Source organism: Arabidopsis lyrata (genome assembly GCF_000004255.2).
Source record: "Arabidopsis lyrata subsp. lyrata unplaced genomic scaffold ARALYscaffold_3, whole genome shotgun sequence".
NCBI classification, from domain to species: domain Eukaryota; kingdom Viridiplantae; phylum Streptophyta; class Magnoliopsida; order Brassicales; family Brassicaceae; genus Arabidopsis; species Arabidopsis lyrata.
The window spans coordinates 12,700,147-12,719,834 of NW_003302553.1; the positions used below are offsets into that span (position 1 = coordinate 12,700,147).

The window sequence follows — 19,688 nt, forward strand, 5'->3', positions numbered from 1 at the left end:
ATTTGCTATTTGGAGCTTTGGGGTTTAATATCATTGCTATTTATCTTTTGTTTAGTATCATTATTAAAAGCTATTAATCTATACTAGTATTTTAGAAGTACATTTGTTAGCGGGTGATATTAAATTATTGTCCGACAAATTTGGTACCCGACCCGATAAGAAATTTCCTTCATAAATCTTACACCGGATATTTCATATCTTTTTTGGATCGGATAAAAACATATCCGAAATTATGAATCGGATATTCCATATTTAAAAATATAGATATTTAGAAGATTTGGTTAAGATTTAAAAATAAAATTTTTCTATCATCTTTGTTTGAATATTTTTTAACTGTTTTGAATCATCATATAATACATAAAATTAAAAATAAATCTCATTTTTTCTGCATATATTGGGATTCGAAATTTTTTAAAACGGATATATATTACCCAATTGATGAAAAAAGTGTGTGTTCAACATCCCATATCGGCTAAAGTGTTTAGATATTTATTCAGAATCATATTATAAATAAGATCAAAATGAATCCAAATCCGAATGAACAAGAAGCTCAACATAATAAGCATCCAAATTTAAAATTATATACCGTTTCATTCGCTTTTTTCAGTTTAACTGCTTAATTTTAGCAGAAATGTTAAATTTTAAACTTTTAAAAAGTTTTAAATAAATATAATTCTTATATTTAAAATCAATAAAATGTGTATAATATTATGAAATTGAACATATATAAAGAGTTACAATAACACGAGAGGGTTATATTGCTAGACTGGATTATATAACGGGACAAGTTTTTAAGAAGTTTTAAATATTATAATTTATATATATAAAATCAATAAAATGTTTATAATATTAAGAAATATTTGAACATATATACAGAGTTAAAATAACATGGGACGGTTATATTGTAGGATGGAGTTATATTGCAGGACGAGGTTATATGACGGGATGAGTTTGAATCAAAAAAATTTTAAACATCATTAACCCGATGCTTTAATATGAAATCTTCATTTTATTACTTTTTTAACACCACCAATATTTGACATATCGAATGATCCTGATCAAAGAAAATTGTATAAAAGAAAAATTGTTATGTGGTATACCGTTACTTAATAACAATTGTAAACTATAAAATATAAATATCTTATAAAATGATACAATTTGCAATTTTTAATATATATAATATATAACCATTAAATTTTAAAAATTACTAATTTTAAAAACAAATCGTCATGCGGTATACCGCGGGTGGAAATCTAGTCTTGTTTAGTATCGATTAGACCTATTTATTTGCTATTAATAAATTAATAGCTATTTGCTATTTGGAGCTTTTCGGTTTAATATCATTGCTATTTATCGTTTGTTTAGTCATTAAAAGCTATCTATTTTGTTTAGTATCAATTAGACCTCTTTATTTGCTATTAATTAAGTAATTGAAATTTACTATTAATGAAGAAAGTTATTAATTTTACCAAAAAGTAAGTAATTAATTAAGATGTATTTTTTTATCAAAAAAATAAAATTAAGATGTACTTTCTTTGCTATTAATTAAATAATTAAATATTAATATCATTAGAACGTCGTAATAAAGCTGTTTTTTTATTGGAGGAATACAAGGATGTTGTAATATTTCCATAAAATAAATATTGTCCACTAAAGCAAAACACTTGTCTCCAGAGCCGTGCCTAGCATTGTATGGACCAGAAGCGGTGTTAAAAAAAAGGCCTTGATTCAAATACAAAAAAGCTTTAAAGTAATAACCAACATAGTCCAAATAAATAAAACAAGAGTAAAACCAGAATATTAATTCTAAAACGTAACTTTTCTTCTTTTTGTGTTATAAAATCAATAACCAAGCTCTCAAAATCAACGTTATGAAATCTCACTTTGCCAAAAGCTGAGACCAAATCTTTTTTCAATGCTAAACGTGAAAATTTCTTTAAAATAAAATCGGTTTGGGTGCGGTTTGGGGACGATACGTCTCCGAGAGAGAGAATAATATGTTTATTTGGAGACGGGAAACTTGGTGAGCAAGTCTATTTCCTCTGTATTAATAATGTAGCGTCTAAAAGGTGATCATCACAACGATTCTTCAATTAGGTTTTTTTTTTTTTTCCCTAAATCTCTTGTTTTCGATAAGATCGATCATTATTCATCATCATGTCTCTGCTTCTCAACGAGCCTTCGATGTTGTGCCTAGGCAAACCTGCGTCGATGAGGTCATCTCTTTTTCTCTCTAGTGGCTTCCCATCTTCCTCACTGCGAACCCTTCCATGTTCCATCCACGGTTGTGGACTGAAGGTTAGTAATGTTCCTAAATCTCGCCACACTTCTTTGGAAAAGAAGGTGCCTGTGGGTAGACATAAAATAGATTGGCTAGCATACCTTGGCTGGTTAGCTACTTACAGTGACGACGGAATTTTGCGTTTCATTGATTCTATGTGGGATTCAGGAGAACCGAAACACTTTTCGTCGCCTCCTTTTGTAACTTTACCTCGTTGCCAAACTCAAATTGTCACCAACGTGGTCGCATCTTCTCCTCTTGACGACGAGGACTGTGTTGTGGCTGTCAAGTTTTTGGGACCTCAACTCAGCTTTTTCAGACCTGCTCAAAGTAAATTTGGGTGGACCAACGTTAGAATCGAAAACCCTTGCTTCTACTCCTCCAAAGTCATGTTTTCCAAGAAAGATGGCATGTTTCGTATTCCTGGATCTGGAGGCCACATTATCGGATCATGGGATCTCCACACACACAAGCAAACACCACCGAAGATTCAGAGGTTGCAGCTCCAAAACCTTCCCGAGCGGACCAGGACCCAACGCGAGCTTCTGGAATCTTCCTGGGCGAGCGTATTCTTGGTGGAGTCACAATCAACCGATGAAACTTTCTTGGTTAAGTGGTACAAGAAGACCTCTGGAAAGATCATGAAAACAAAAGGTGTAATGGTGTTCAGGCTAGACCATAAAGGAAACGCTATTTACACTCAAGACATTGGAGATCTCTTCATTTTCCTCTCACGAGATGGTATTTCTTGTGAAGAACCCTCCGACAACTTTAGGCCTAACCACGTCCATGTCGGTGATAAAGACGGGTTCTTCACTATCAATCTGGCAAGTGGCGGATTAGAAGTTCACAGAGAATTCTAATTGAATAGAATCTCTTTGACATTGTTATGCATATGATGTGGGATAATCTTTGCTATCATCTCTCTTCCAATTATTTTTGTTTAAACTATATCCAATAAGTTTATGAATCATTGTTGTCACCATTAAAAAGTTGTGTAGCACAGAAAAGTAGAAAACTAAACTAAGAGAGAACCCGTGTTTTCCCTCTTTTGATTAATGCCTCAGATATATAACTTTTTAATATTTTTTTGTGAATATTAAATCGATCTTGGAAGGCGGTAACTAGTTGTTGTGTTTCGTAAACTAAGATTAGAAAGTTGTGGAACTATAAATTAAAGTTTTTTGACAATAATAATAGGCTTGCTTCGTAAACTGCAAAGTTGGGAATTTTAGTGGTATTTTCGTGTTAAGAGAGCACCACCAAATGGCGGAGCCAGAATTTTTGTTTATAGAGGTCATATATATTATTATTTTTATTTAATTACATATTAATATTAAATAATATATTTTATCTTGATTTATGATATTTTATAGAAATATATGTCAAAACAATTTTGAGAAAAAGAACGAAAAAAAACAAGATATCCGATGATACAAAGAAAAAGAATCAATATGTAAAAAAACTATTAGAGAATTGTAATCATTTTTTAGGAAAAAAACAAAACAAACATAGAAAGAAAATTAATGTTGAATGAAAAATTAAATATGAATGGGGTCAAAGACATAAAATTATGGCATGACATAGGGGTCAACTAGGAAATTTTGTACCAAAATATCTAAAATCATTAGATAATTTACCTTATAATTTCAAAACTTTAAAATGTTATGGGGGTCAACTGACCCCCCCTCCCTCTTAATTGGCTCCGCCCCTGCCACCAATTTATGTTCTTCACTCGCCATCAAAAACCATGACACGAATTAGAAAAGATTCTTGCTCATACCCAATAATCAATCAGAACTAAGGATGGAGACTCATTCTTCCCCGTTTTGATATAGAAATCCAACACTTCAAATAAGTATTTCAGCAAAAATAAAAAGCGCCTTTGGATCCACATAAGAGTAAAAAGGCAAAATCACAGTGTAATACTAATAGAAAAAAATTAATATTTTACTCTAACGACAATGATATAGACATATATATATATATAGTCTAGTCACCAATTAAAATCAGAGTGTAATAAATCGGATACATATACTTGGATGAAAATTTAGGACAAATAGCATTATATTTAAAAGCCATGAAGATGGTGGTAAAAAGATGATACAGTATAGGAAAAGATAGTAGTACCATTTTTACTCGTCATCTTTGTAATTTTTGACTAGATAGTTACACCGGAGATCGGTACACACGTTGTACCACAACATTACAAATCAAATAGCACACATGGTTGTATTGACTGCGTGCGAACTAACAGAACTATCGCCATCCTCTGCCAAGACAGATTCTAGACCTAGAATTTTTCAACATCCTCGTGTTTCCATAAACCAGAATCTCCTTTGCAATCAAAATTTTCCACATCAAATCTTCCTTATGTTGTGACTTATCTCTTGCTCGAGAAATCAGAGGTGCGACGTGTTCTCACGAATTTTCTAAGCTACACGGAGAAACAATTTGGGAAGTCAGTCAAATCTGTTCGTAGTGACAACGGTATGGAGTTTACAATAACCGACTATGACTTGAACTACAAGTTACGGGCCTAAACATATGGTCCAAACTCTATCCGTAATAGCTCCATAAACCAATTTCTTTCTTCTTGTTTCTGGTTCAATTCCAGCAAGAAACAGAGACAAAGATTTTTACTCCCATTGAAGAATAGATAAGTGCCTCTATATTGATTCTACATAGTGTTTTATGTTCAAAAGTTAACATTTTGTATATACATCATATATTAAGTGTCCAATATAATTGATGGAATCAGAAACAGTTGTTCGTTAAGTGTAAAATGGGATTGAATTATAAAAAATTTGACTTTGTTGAAAATTCGATTGTCATATGCACATGTGTTTAATAACTTCGTTCTCATATGCAATTTTTTTTTTGTGAACGATTTATGTTCCTTAGTCGATAGTACATTATACATGCTGTTAGACTTTCTCCCTGTGTTTTTAAACCCGACCCGGACGGTAAACCGGACTACCTTCTGGGTCACCGGGTCAACCGGGTTCGACCACGGGTCAATTGATTAAAATTTAATTAATATATTTAATATTCATAGAGAATATATAGTGTTTATAAATATAAAACTAAAAATATTCATACTATATTTACAAAATATGAAGTCTAACAATAATAATAAAGTAATTCAAATTAAAATTTTAAATCCAACTAAAAGTCTAAAATCGTAACAAATATTAAAATAGTAGGAGATCGCTAATAACAGAAATAAACTAATAAAACATCGCGAATTCAAAACAACTAATATCGGTTATTTTTTTCACCATTTCATTCATTCTCCTTAGACGGTACTGTCATGTTTCATTAAAATCTAAAACATCAAATGAGTCTAAGAACTACAAAAGAGTTCTAAAAATAATTGAATAGAGTCTAAAACTCTAAATTTTATTCTAAAATCAAATGATATTTTTAAAACCCATACCCAGCCGGTTCAACCGGTTCACTGGGTCGCGGGTTAATGGCGGGTTTTGTGGGTTTTTCCGATTTTGAAATTGGCGGGTATTAGCACTAAACCCAAACCGGAAAAGTATCCGGGTCGTGGGTTAACCGGTCGGACCGGGCGGTCCGGGTCGGGCGTGAAAACACTGCGAGTTTCTCCCTGTTTCGGAATCGTCTTTATTTTGAATCTCTCTTTTGATTTTGCATAAATGAAAAATGCTAAAAAGTTCACCAAATTAATGTATATGACCTTACCTAATTTGGAGACATGAAACTTGGTGAGCAAGTCCATTTCCTCTGTATTAATAATGTACCGTCTAAAGGGTTTTCTTCAATTAGGGTTTTCTTCAATTAGGGTTTTCTTTTTTTCCTAAATATCTTGCTTTTCGATAAGATCGATCATTATTCATCATTATGTCTCTGCTTTTTAACCAGCCTTCGAAGTTATTCCTAGGCAAACCTGCGTTGATGAGATCCTCTCTTTTTCTCTCTAATGACTTATCATCTTCCTCAGTGCGAATCCCTCCTTGTTCCATCAACGGTTGTGGACTGAAGGTTAAGATTGTTACTAATGGTCGCCGCACTTATTTCGCAAAGAAGGACGACGGAATCGTGAGTTTCAACAAGGAAGATGAAAAAAAATGGCTAGCTTACAAAGGCTGGGTAGCTACTTACAACGGCGACGGAATTATGCATTTCATTGAGGAGACAGGAGAACAACCGAAACACTTTTCGTTGCCTCCTTTTGTAACTCTGCCTCATTGCCAAACTCAGATTGTCACCAATGTGGTCATGTCCTCACCTTCTCCTGAGGACGAGGACTGTGTCGTGGCTGTCAAGTTCTTGGGACCGCAACTGAGTTTTATCAGACCAGCTCAAAGTAACTCTGAGGAGTGGACCAACGTCAGAATTGAAAACCCTTGCTTCTACTCCTCCCAAGTCATGTTTTCCAAGAAAGATGGCATGTTTCGTATTCCCGGATCTAGAGGCCACATCATCGGATCATGGGATCTCCACACTGACACACACAAGCCCAAGATTCAGAGGTTGCGGTTCCGAAACCTTCCTGAGCTAACCAAGACCCAACGCGAGCTTTTGGAATCTTGCTGCACAAGCGAATTCTTGCTGATAGAGTCACAATCAACCGATGAAACTTTCTTGGTTAGGTGGTACAAGAAGAGCTCTAGAAATATCCTGAGTTCAAAAGCTGTGATGGTGTTCAAACTCGATGACAAAGGAAACGCTATTTACACTCAAGACATTGGAGAACTCTGCATACTCCTCTCTGGAACTGAACTTTTATGTGAACCTGCTAGTTCCAATATCTACCTCCTGAGGCCTAATCACGTCGAAATCTATGATGTCTACGAGTTCTTTACTCTCAATATCGCTAACTCCCCCATTCTTTAGTAAAATTTTGCTATGATTAAATATGGAATTAATTCTGAGTCTGTCTTCTCTTTTGAATCTTTCAAACCTCAAAATTGTAGAAGCGAATCTCTATGACATTTTTATGCATATGTGTTGTGGGATAATTAAGATGTGCTATCATCTTTCTTCTAACCAATAATGCTTAAACTCTATATATCGAACTAGTAGCAATATCATTCATTTTAATCGAGATGCTTTTATGTGGAATGTGCTAGTATTCGTGTGGTTACCTTTATGCATATGGTTGTAATGACTGCGAACTAACTATTTGTTTGAACAACATAAGGAAAAGAGTTTGCAGCTTACCAAAGAGCACTCTAGATATCAAATATGGTGATAGAGCCGGTGGAGCACACAAGCCGGTGCTTAATCCAATTGCCAGGGTGATCTCTGTAATTTTTTTTATGTTTCTTAGAGATTACCTTTATTCAGAAAATTCTAAACTTTTGATATTGCGTACCCTTTATGCTTCTTCAACTAGATATGAGTTTTTTTCCAGTGAGCCATGCATATATACTCTGATTTTATAAGTGTATTTATCTTTTTCAATTTACATTTCATAATACAATTGTAAAAAGAAACAATATCTTGTTTTGAAATGTTAAATCTTTTTATCATAACTTAGTATCATAATTCTTCGCCATATACATATGAAAGAAAACAAGAAAAAGAAACTTGGATAGATTATTGGCGTAATAAAACTTACAAGTCACGTGTACCTTGTTGTATATGAGCTAAACTTGGAACATAATTCAAAAGATGCGAGCAAGGTAATTTGCATGTAACATTTCCACCATCGGGATATACGTATATGTAATTATTGCAACACAACACAAGTTTGTTCTGCTCGTGATTTGGCCAACAAACTCACCCCATTGGAAAAGTCATAATCTTTATTGTGACTGGCGTTCACTTCAAAGAGCCTTTTCCAGGACATGACTGATTTGGTACTAATTGTTGTCACCCAGACATGTAAACCTGTTGAATTAGTAACACAGAGACAAAGTTGATCTTCTCTAACTACTGATAAAACCTTAGCAACACAATGAAATTGATGAGGAAGAGGCTGCATTCCAAATCTCTCTGTTGAATAATCAAAACTTAGTAAGAATTCATGATATGGCCGGCGTCCCACGATGAATAGCAACCCAATAAGTACTTCCTTTCACCGACACGCAACAATGACTTAGTGGTAAATACCAATCGGTTTTCGGACCAAGAACCCTCCAAGAATCAGTGGTGAAGTCATAGATTTCGTACTCATTGTTGATACCCCGACTACGGCCTTGATGATCAACCCTCAAGACTTTATATTTCTTGCTGGAGGGTTTGTTAACGTAACCAAGAGCATAGAAGTTGGAGTCCGTGTAGTTGTTTCATTTGGTTTCTCCTGAACATGGATTACAAACCACGAGTCTATCATCTTCGGTGTTGCATAACAATAAGCCATCACAGTGAAAGACTTTACGTATATCGACTTGTGAAGATTTAGACTGTGGATCTTCAAGGTAGAATTGAGATGTTACGTTAACAGATGGAGCAATGTTGATGTCAAGTTCATGGAGATAATTGGCCCTTACTAAGCAAACCCTAAAATACTCTAACATGATAATAAGAGACTCCTTTGGTGCATTAGTAGAATGTATATTAGCAGATTTCAATAGAGCATTCCATTGTTTTGATGTTGAACGCAATCGTGCCAGAGATGTAGCCGGAACCCTAGAGAGTATCTCTTTTTGCAAGTCCATTGGAAGGCTTCTCCAATCCATAGCGAGTTTGTGACTAAGGAACTTCGGCAATCAAAATCAAAACCTATAATATATAATCAGAATACAAGGGATGGAGAGAGATGGAAAAAGCAAGTCAGCCCAAGCTACAAGCGAGATAGACCTAATCCTTAAATATAACTGTAAATTTAATGACTTTATCCTTAAATATAACTATATCTACCTATACTAGTATTTTTGAAGTACATTTTGTATCGGTGGATTATAAAATTTATCCGAGATTTTTGGTACCCAGCCCGATACAAAATTTACTTCATAAAAATTTGTTTGGGTCGAGTTATATGTAACCCAACTCTTCCACTGGATATTTGTCTAAAAATCGGATACAAATATTACCAAATTGGATCGTGTCCACTAATTACGTTTCTATATTTAATAATAAAGATATTTAGAAGATTTAGTTCTAATTTAAATTTATCATTCTCCTTTCATCTTTGTTTAATTTTTAAAACTATTTTGAATCATCATGTTATACTTAAAGTTAAAAAAAAAAATCTCAATTTTTTTTCTACATATATTATGCTTCAAAATTAAAAAAACGAACATATATTACCTAATTAATGAAAAAGTGTGTTCAACTTCCCATATCGGCTAAAATATTTGAACAAAGATTCAGAGTCATGTTATAAATAAGATCAAAATGAATCCAAATCCGAATTAGCAAGAACTTTAACTTAACAAGCATCCAAATTTAAAAAATTTGTATACGGATTAATTTGGTTTTTAGTTAAACTATTTCATTTTACCGGATATATTATATTTGATATACTTGAAAGCAATAGAAAGTTTATAATATTATGAACATTTGAACATATAAAAATCAAATGTAACACGGGACGAAGTTTTATGGTGGTCTGGCAGGACGGATTTTGAATCAACATTAATAAAAATTTAAAATATCACTAATTCACTGCTTCAATATGGGACGGATTAAAATAAAAAAAATTTATAATATTATGTACATTTGAACATATTAGAAAAAAAATAGCACGGGCGGATTATATTGCGAGACGGGTTATATGGCGAGACGAGTTTGAAATAACATTAATAAAAATTTAAAATGTCATTAACTTGCCGCTTCAATACGGGTTAAACCCTTATTTTATTATTTTTTGACACTATGATTATTAGACATATCGAATCAGACTGATTTAAATAAGATTGTACAAAACAAAAAATATTGCGTGGTATACCACTATTTAATAATAATTATAAACTATAAAAATATAAATTTTTATAAAATTATATTATTTGCAAATTTTTTATATAATACAAAATCATGAAATTTCTAAAATTACTACTTTTAGTAAATAAATTGTCCCGCGATATACCGCGGGTTAAAATCTAGTTCAATATCTAAGATTGTAAGTCGTTTTTCATGCTCCACTTTGCGTTGTAACTCAAAATAAATTAACCCTTTGGGAGAAGGAAAATATTATATAAGTATGATTCAGAAAAAAAGAATAAAATCGAAAAAAGGTGATATTATACCATGAAAATTGACAATATATAAAAAAAGACAACTTGATAATTCTGCATTAACAAGACTATCCTTAAAAAGTAATTAATCAAAACAACAAAAAATTTACGAAACGGATTAAAAATTGATAATTATCTTAAAATTAGAATTTTTATTCTTCTCAGTTAAACATCAAACATCTCGAGTCTTTCCTTTTGTTTTTCAACCACGACACTTATTGGTATGCTGAAACTCTAACACATCTTGCATTTGGAAATCTCTTTCGGCACTCAAACCTCTTGCTAAATGATTTCTAACGCTGCTTTTGTGACAAATGGAAAAACTCTACCAGCTCTTGAGCTCGTTGAAGAATGGAAGAAACGGGATTTGGTGATGGGTGAACGAAATTACATAACGTTGATGGAAGAGATTTTTTTTTTTTTTAACGATGATTGATTGTGTTATGTTCATTTGGAAGGATGATCAATCTGCTTAGCTCAAAGGTGTTCATTCATGCTAGTTGCTCATCAAATAACTATGTGTTACTATGTATTCATCCAATTTTGTTGATTAGTACAGATCCACCAAAACATGCAAAAGACTTTGCAATAACACAAAAAACAGTATCTCCGACTCCAATGGTTTGGAAATTTCGAATTTAAGATGGAATAAAAAAAGTTCTCACTGATATAAAAGTTAAAAGTTGCTTTCCATGTTTTTTCTGACAAACAACACAATTCAATATCTAGCATCTATTTAGCTCAATAATAGTGTACATAATTTTATTTAACATTCATTTTGAGAGTTGTTGAAGAAGTTGACGCATCCCCAAATTCTTCAAGAGTGACAGTGTTTTATTATAAACAGCACTGTGAATAATTCACATCACGGATCTCTTGTCTAACTACTCTAAATTTTATGACTTCTGATATTTTTTTTTAATATCATATTCATTTGGCTATAGTTGGTCCCTTGCGCGAAGCTATAGCCAACTCCTTAGCTTTCCAGCATTTTTAATAGGAAATAGTGACATTGTGTTCGCCTAGCAACATCTCTTGGAGTTCACATGCCTGTGGACCGGCATGTGGTCTACAATAATTCTGTTTTATGAAAGCTGCGATTACTTTTGATGTAGCATGTTTGGAGAACTGTCCCCTTGAGTCAGCATCACGCACATAGGTCAGGAGTGCTTTCCTAACCTCATATTGAGCCGAATTCCAAACTTCATGCGCGTACACCCTCCAATCACACCATTTCGAAACACACAACGCCACTGTGTGATCTCTTCCATGACGACTATTGAACTCTGCCTTATTGAATCTAAACAGGAATACCCTATTTATAGCATATATTGACATGGCGACCTTGAACTCTGCCTTATTCATGAAGAGCCTCCGACATATATATCATCGTCCTCTCGGCTTAAATCTACATCATCTAGATTGTATTTACTAGCTAGGAGCAGCATCGTTGAACATAGACTCAACATCCTCATACCCATAAATCACTGTTACTCGTATTACTTTTCAACAATGCATTATCCCCATCATCCACCATCTCCTTCTTCCTCTCTTTTCCAATTTTAAGCCCATTATAACAAACGAATGTCATTGTCGTAGTTTTACACTGCAAGTCAGTAGTAGAGACTAGGCAAAGAAGTGAAGTTGTGAAAGAGTACGAATGTACAAAGAATATGACATTCACCAAAGAAAGCTAGAGTTATCAATTTTATTGCACGGTGGAGGAAACGAAATGGCTTACCAGCAGCTGTTGATGATCTAATTAAGATCCAGTTTAGGAACATTTTTAATCATGCAATGGGTAAGTTCAATGAGTTTCTGCTTTTCTAGATTCGAAAATGATTTGAGAATTTCATGTATCTTCGCCGGTGGGAATGTTACAAAATTAGTTTATTTGGAGCTTTTCGGTTTAAGTATCGTTGCTATTTATCGTTTGTTTAGTATCGAGTAGACCAATTTATTTCGTATTAATTAAGTAATTACTATTTGCTATTTGGAGCTTTGGGGTTTAATATCATTGCTATTTATCTTTTGTTTAGTATCATTATTAAAAGCTATTTATCTATACTAGTATTTTAGAAGTACATTTGTTAGCGGGTGATATTAAATTATTGTCCGACAAATTTGGTACCCGACCCGATAAGAAATTTCCTTCATAAATCTTACACCGGATATTTTATATCTTTTTTGGATCGGATAAAAACATATCCGAAATTATGAATCGGATATTCCATATTTAAAAATATAGATATTTAGAAGATTTGGTTAAGATTTAAAAATAAAATTTTCCTATCATCTTTGTTTGAATATTTTTTAACTGTTTTGAATCATCATATAATACATAAAGTTAAAAATAAATCTCATTTTTTCTGCATATATTGGGATTCGAAATTTTTTAAAACGGATATATATTACCCAATTGATGAAAAAAGTGTGTGTTCAACATCCCATATCGGCTAAAGTGTTTAGATATTTATTCAGAATCATATTATAAATAAGATCAAAATGAATCCAAATCCGAATGAACAAGAAGCTCAACATAATAAGCATCCAAATTTAAAATTATATACCGTTTCATTCGCTTTTTTCAGTTTAACTACTTAATTTTAGCAGAAATGTTAAATTTTAAACTTTTAAAAAGTTTTAAATAAATATAATTCTTATATTTAAAATCAATAAAATGTGTATAATATTATGAAATTGAACATATATAAAGAGTTACAATAACACGAGAGGGTTATATTGCTAGACTGGATTATATAACGGGACAAGTTTTTAAGAAGTTTTAAATATTATAATTTATATATATATAATCAATAAAAAGTTTATAATATTAAGAAATATTTGAACATATATACAGAGTTAAAATAACATGGGACGGTTATATTGTAGGATGGAGTTATATTGCAGGACGAGGTTATATGACGGGATGAGTTTGAATCAAAAAAATTTTAAACATCATTAACCCGATGCTTTAATATGAAATCTTCATTTTATTACTTTTTTAACACCACCAATATTTGACATATCGAATGATCCTGATCAAAGAAAATTGTATAAAAGAAAAATTGTTATGTGGTATACCGTTACTTAATAACAATTGTAAACTATAAAATATAAATATCTTATAAAATGATACAATTTGCAAATTTTAATATATATAATATATAACCATTAAATTTTAAAAATTACTAATTTTAAAAACAAATCGTCATGCGGTATACCGCGGGTGGAAATCTAGTCTTGTTTAGTATCGATTAGACCTATTTATTTGCTATTAATAAATTAATAGCTATTTGCTATTTGGAGCTTTTCGGTTTAATATCATTGCTATTTATCGTTTGTTTAGTCATTAAAAGCTATCTATTTTGTTTAGTATCAATTAGACCTCTTTATTTGCTATTAATTAAGTAATTGAAATTTACTATTAATGAAGAAAGTTATTAATTTTACCAAAAAGTAAGTAATTAATTAAGATGTATTCTTTTATCAAAAAAATAAAATTAAGATGTACTTTCTTTGCTATTAATTAAATAATTAAATATTAATATCATTAGAACGTCGTAATTAAGCTGTTTTTTTATTGGAGGAATACAAGGATGTTGTAATATTTCCATAAAATAAATATAGTCCACTAAAGCAAAACACTTGTCTCCAGAGCCGTGCCTAGCATTGTATGGACCAGAAGCGGTGTTAAAAAAAGGGCCTTGATTCAAATACAAAAAAGCTTTAAAGTAATAACCAACATAGTCCAAATAAATAAAACAAGAGTAAAACCAGAATATTAATTCTAAAACGTAACTTTTCTTCTTTTTGTGTTATAAAATCAATAACCAAGCTCTCAAAATCAACGTTATGAAATCTCACTTTGCCAAAAGCTGAGACCAAATCTTTTTTCAATGCTAAACGTGAAAATTTCTTTAAAATAAAATCGGTTTGGGTGCGGTTTGGGGACGATACGTCTCCGAGAGAGAGAATAATATGTTTATTTGGAGACGGGAAACTTGGTGAGCAAGTCTATTTCCTCTGTATTAATAATGTAGCGTCTAAAAGGTGATCATCACAACGATTCTTCAATTAGGTTTTTTTTTTTTTTTTCCCTAAATCTCTTGTTTTCGATAAGATCGATCATTATTCATCATCATGTCTCTGCTTCTCAACGAGCCTTCGATGTTGTGCCTAGGCAAACCTGCGTCGATGAGGTCATCTCTTTTTCTCTCTAGTGGCTTCCCATCTTCCTCACTGCGAACCCTTCCATGTTCCATCCACGGTTGTGGACTGAAGGTTAGTAATGTTCCTAAATCTCGCCACACTTCTTTGGAAAAGAAGGTGCCTGTGGGTAGACATAAAATAGATTGGCTAGCATACCTTGGCTGGTTAGCTACTTACAGTGACGACGGAATTTTGCGTTTCATTGATTCTATGTGGGATTCAGGAGAACCGAAACACTTTTCGTCGCCTCCTTTTGTAACTTTACCTCGTTGCCAAACTCAAATTGTCACCAACGTGGTAGCATCTTCTCCTCTTGACGACGAGGACTGTGTTGTGGCTGTCAAGTTTTTGGGACCTCAACTCAGCTTTTTCAGACCTGCTCAAAGTAAATTTGGGTGGACCAACGTTAGAATCGAAAACCCTTGCTTCTACTCCTCCAAAGTCATGTTTTCCAAGAAAGATGGCATGTTTCGTATTCCTGGATCTGGAGGCCACATTATCGGATCATGGGATCTCCACACACACAAGCAAACACCACCGAAGATTCAGAGGTTGCAGCTCCAAAACCTTCCCGAGCGGACCAGGACCCAACGCGAGCTTCTGGAATCTTCCTGGGCGAGCGTATTCTTGGTGGAGTCACAATCAACCGATGAAACTTTCTTGGTTAAGTGGTACAAGAAGACCTCTGGAAAGATCATGAAAACAAAAGGTGTAATGGTGTTCAGGCTAGACCATAAAGGAAATGCTATTTACACTCAAGACATTGGAGATCTCTTCATTTTCCTCTCACGAGATGGTATTTATTGTAGACCTGCAGCTGAAGAACCCTCCTACAACTATAGGCCTAACCACGTCCATGTCGGTGATAAAGACGGGTTCTTCACTATCAATCTGGCAAGTGGCGGATTAGAAGTTCACAGAGAATTCTAATTGAATAGAATCTCTTTGACATTGTTATGCATATGATGTGGGATAATCTTTGCTATCATCTCTCTTCCAATTATTTTTGTTTAAACTATATCCAATAAGTTTATGAATCATTGTTGTCACCATTAAAAAGTTGTGTAGCACAGAAAAGTAGAAAACTAAACTAAGAGAGAACCCGTGTTTTCCCTCTTTTGATTAATGCCTCAGATATATAACTTTTCTATTTTTTTTTGTGAATATTAAATCGATCTTGGAAGGCGGTAACTAGTTGTTGTGTTTCGTAAACTAAGATTAGAAAGTTGTGGAACTATAAATTAAAGTTTTTTGACAATAATAATAGGCTTGCTTCGTAAACTGCAAAGTTGGAAATTTTAGTGGTATTTTCGTGTTAAGAGAGCACCACCAAATGGCGGAGCCAGAATTTTTGTTTATAGAGGTCATATATATTATTATTTTTATTTAATTACATATTAATATTAAATATTATATTTTATTTTGATTTATGATATTTTATAGAAATATATGTCAAAACAATTTTGAGAAAAAGAACGAAAAAAAACAAGATATCCGATGATACAAAGAAAAAGAATCAATATGTAAAAAAACTATTAGAGAATTGTAATCATTTTTTAGGAAAAAACAAAACAAACATAGAAAGAAAATTAATGTTGAATGAAAAACATTAATTTTTATTACCATTAAAACAGAGAACCCTACATTTAAGAGGAGAAACCCCCCCCTTTGGAGATGCTCTAAGGGGTTCTTGACAAAATACATCTAGATTAACATTCCTAATTGTGTCTACATGGCGTTTATGCTTGCATGGCATGATTCTATTCATTTACTCAAGATAACTGATTAATGGATTATTGGAATATAAACAGGGCCGGCTCAATTAATTTTGAGTCCCGGTACAAATCTTAAAAATTGGCCCTTTTTCATACAAAAAAAAAAAAATTGGGTCTTTTTCATGTTAAAAAAACTTAAAAATTAACCACTTTCATACTAAATAAAATATTTAGGCTTTTTTTATAATAAAGATATCTTAAAGTTTTAAAAATTACATTTTTTTCTATACGGAAAAAAAAATTTAGACCCTTAAATTTACCCAAAAAAATTGGACCCGGAACAATTGCTCCACTTGAACACCCCAAACGCCGGCACTGAATATAAAATAAAGCCATCATATAAAAACAAAGGAAATTGAAACGGGAACGTAGTTCTAGTAAACGAAACCTAAACCATCTCTAACATGCTTACCAATTACCATGAACCCGGTCCAGCTTCTTCTTTTGTCTCTCCATTCCTCTCACTCTCAGTATTTCTGGCCCTCCATATAGCCAACAGCCTCTTCTCCTGTCTCTCGATCTGACTCATGATTCCTGGCGGTCTCTGGTACACAAAAGGTTTTAGTGGTGGGCCTGGTGGCATAAGCTCAGGCTTAATTACCTCGTAACAAAATAATCATCCGCGTATTCGCATTGATCAGCCTCAGATTGAACTGGTACTTAAACTTTCAGCAGCCCAAAAAACTGGTCGAGAGAGTACGATACATCGGTGTAAAAGGTTGAGTGGGGGTTATCTTAAAGCCCATACTTAAGAAATATCTGATTGGTTATTGAGAATCTTCACGTACTTGAAGAAACTTCTTGATTGTGATTATCTTCACGTACGATCCATTACTAAACACACCCTAAATTAGTTATGGTGTCGTGCCTTTGAAACCAAAAAAACTCTAGATGTACCCACCCGGCCACCCCTAGTTTCTGCTGTCATTTACACGTACATTTAGGATTTAGAAGAGTTTAAATTTCCTAAAACAGAAGCTAAGAATCTGCAGAATTTAATAACATATATACGATTGATTTATTTGGTAAACTGATCAATATTGGTTTAGAAATTTATCGGTTAACCCATGGGAAGCTTACGTTAAAGATTCCTTTGATTTTTACATCAAATAAATCGGTATAGTTCTGATGTTACAAAAAAAAAATCGGTTTGGGGACGATACGTCTCCGAGAGAGAGAATAATATGTCTGACCTTACCTAATGTGGAGACGGGAAACTTGGTGAGCAAGTCCATTTGCTCTGTATTAATAATGAAGCGTCTAAAAGGTGATCATCACAACGGTTCTTCAATTAGGGTTTTTTTTTTTTTTAAACCCAAAATCTCTTGCTTTTCGATAAGATCGATCATTATTAATCATTATGTCTCTGCTCCTCAACAAGCCTTCGATGTTGTGCCTAGGCAAACCTACGTCGATGAGGTCATCTCTTTTTCTCTCTAGTGGCTTCCCATCTTCCTCACTGCGAACCCTTCCATGTTCCATCCACGGTTGTGGACTGAAGGTTAGTAATGTTCCTAAATCTCGCCACACTTCTTTGGAAAAGAAGGTGCCTGTGGGTAGACATAAAATAGATTGGCTAGCATACCTTGGCTGGTTAGCTACTTACAGTGACGACGGAATTTTGCGTTTCATTGATTCTATGTGGGATTCAGGAGAACCGAAACACTTTTCGTCGCCTCCTTTTGTAACTTTACCTCGTTGCCAAACTCAAATTGTCACCAACGTGGTAGCATCTTCTCCTCTTGACGACGAGGACTGTGTTGTGGCTGTCAAGTTTTTGGGACCTCAACTCAGCTTTTTCAGACCTGCTCAAAGTAAATTTGGGTGGACCAACGTTAGAATCGAAAACCCTTGCTTCTACTCCTCCAAAGTCATGTTTTCCAAGAAAGATGGCATGTTTCGTATTCCTGGATCTGGAGGCCACATTATCGGATCATGGGATCTCCACACACACAAGCAAACACCACCGAAGATTCAGAGGTTGCAGCTCCAAAACCTTCCCGAGCGGACCAGGACCCAACGCGAGCTTCTGGAATCTTCCTGGGCGAGCGTATTCTTGGTGGAGTCACAATCAACCGATGAAACTTTCTTGGTTAAGTGGTACAAGAAGACCTCTGGAAAGATCATGAAAACAAAAGGTGTAATGGTGTTCAGGCTAGACCATAAAGGAAACGCTATTTACACTCAAGACATTCGAGATCTCTTCATTTTCCTCTCACGAGATGGTATTTCTTGTGAACCTGCAGCTGAAGAACCCTCCGACAACTATAGGCCTAACCACGTCCATGTCGGTGATAAAGACGGGTTCTTCACTATCAATCTGGCAAGTGGCGGATTAGAAGTTCACAGAGAATTCTAATTGAATAGAATCTCTTTGACATTGTTATGCATATGATGTGGGATAATCTTTGCTATCATCTCTCTTCCAATTATTTTTGTTTAAACTATATCCAATAAGTTTATGAATCATTGTTGTCACCACTAAAAAGTTGTGTAGCACAGAAAAGTAGAAAACTAAGAGAGAATCGTGTTTCGTAAACTAAGATTAAAAAGTTGTGGAACTATAAAATTGTTTGACAATAACAATACAGTCTATAGGCTTGCTTCGTAAACTGCAAAGTTGGAAATTTTAGTGGTATTGTCGTTTTAAGTTCTTCACTCGCCATCAAAAAACATGACACGAATTAGAAAAGATTCTTGCTCATACCCAATAATCAAATCAGAACTAAGGATGGAGACTCATTCTTCCCCGTTTTGATAAATAAATTCCATATAGAGACAGTTGCACACTTCAAATAAGTATTATGGAGACTCATTCTTCCCCAACATAGTCCAAATAAGCTTTAAAGTAATAACCAACATAGTCCAAATAAATAAAACAAGAGTAAAACCAGAATATTAATTCTAAAACGTAACTTTTCTTCTTTTTGTGTTATAAAATCAATAACCAAGCTCTCAAAATCAACGTTTTTAACCAATTTCCTTTCAATAGATAAAAAAAAGCCAAATCGTTCCATTTTTCTTGTGACATCTCGATCGAAGATAAGATTTTATTAACTTCAACTTTCAAAAACTTTTTTCAACAGATGAAACTGAAACTATAGTCGTAACAATCTTCAACCTTTTTCAAATATTCTAACACTTCAATTGGCCTTTTAGTTTCATTTGGTAAAAAGCACTACAAATCACAATTTTTCTTCTAAACATTACGTTCCTTACCTAATCCAAATCAATTATGAATTTGAAATCCCTCTCTAAAATTTATTT

The 19,688-nt window shown here is 33.5% G+C and overlaps 1 protein-coding gene and 1 pseudogene across 3 annotated transcripts; one reads left to right on the top strand and one right to left on the bottom strand.

Annotated features, from left to right (window-relative positions):
* The first annotated feature begins 1,986 nt into the window (after positions 1-1,986).
* Positions 1,987-15,907, top strand: LOC110229636. Of its 3 annotated transcripts, XM_021030235.1 has the most exons (3): positions 1,987-2,069; positions 2,198-3,022; positions 15,443-15,907. In XM_021030235.1, the coding sequence occupies exons 2-3, from the start codon at positions 2,212-2,214 to the stop codon at positions 15,574-15,576; spliced, it is 945 nt and encodes a 314-aa protein (XP_020885894.1). In that variant the 5' UTR covers positions 1,987-2,069; positions 2,198-2,211; the 3' UTR covers positions 15,577-15,907. The 3 variants fall into 3 exon arrangements, with proteins under 3 accessions (XP_020885894.1, XP_020885893.1, XP_020885895.1); XM_021030234.1 differs by lacking the exon at positions 1,987-2,069 and having other exon boundaries at positions 2,109-3,022; XM_021030236.1 differs by lacking the exons at positions 1,987-2,069; positions 2,198-3,022 and adding an exon at positions 14,400-14,487 and having other exon boundaries at positions 14,618-15,907.
* LOC9321765 lies at positions 7,850-9,012 on the bottom strand (annotated as a pseudogene).
* Positions 15,908-19,688: the final 3,781 nt, after the last annotated feature.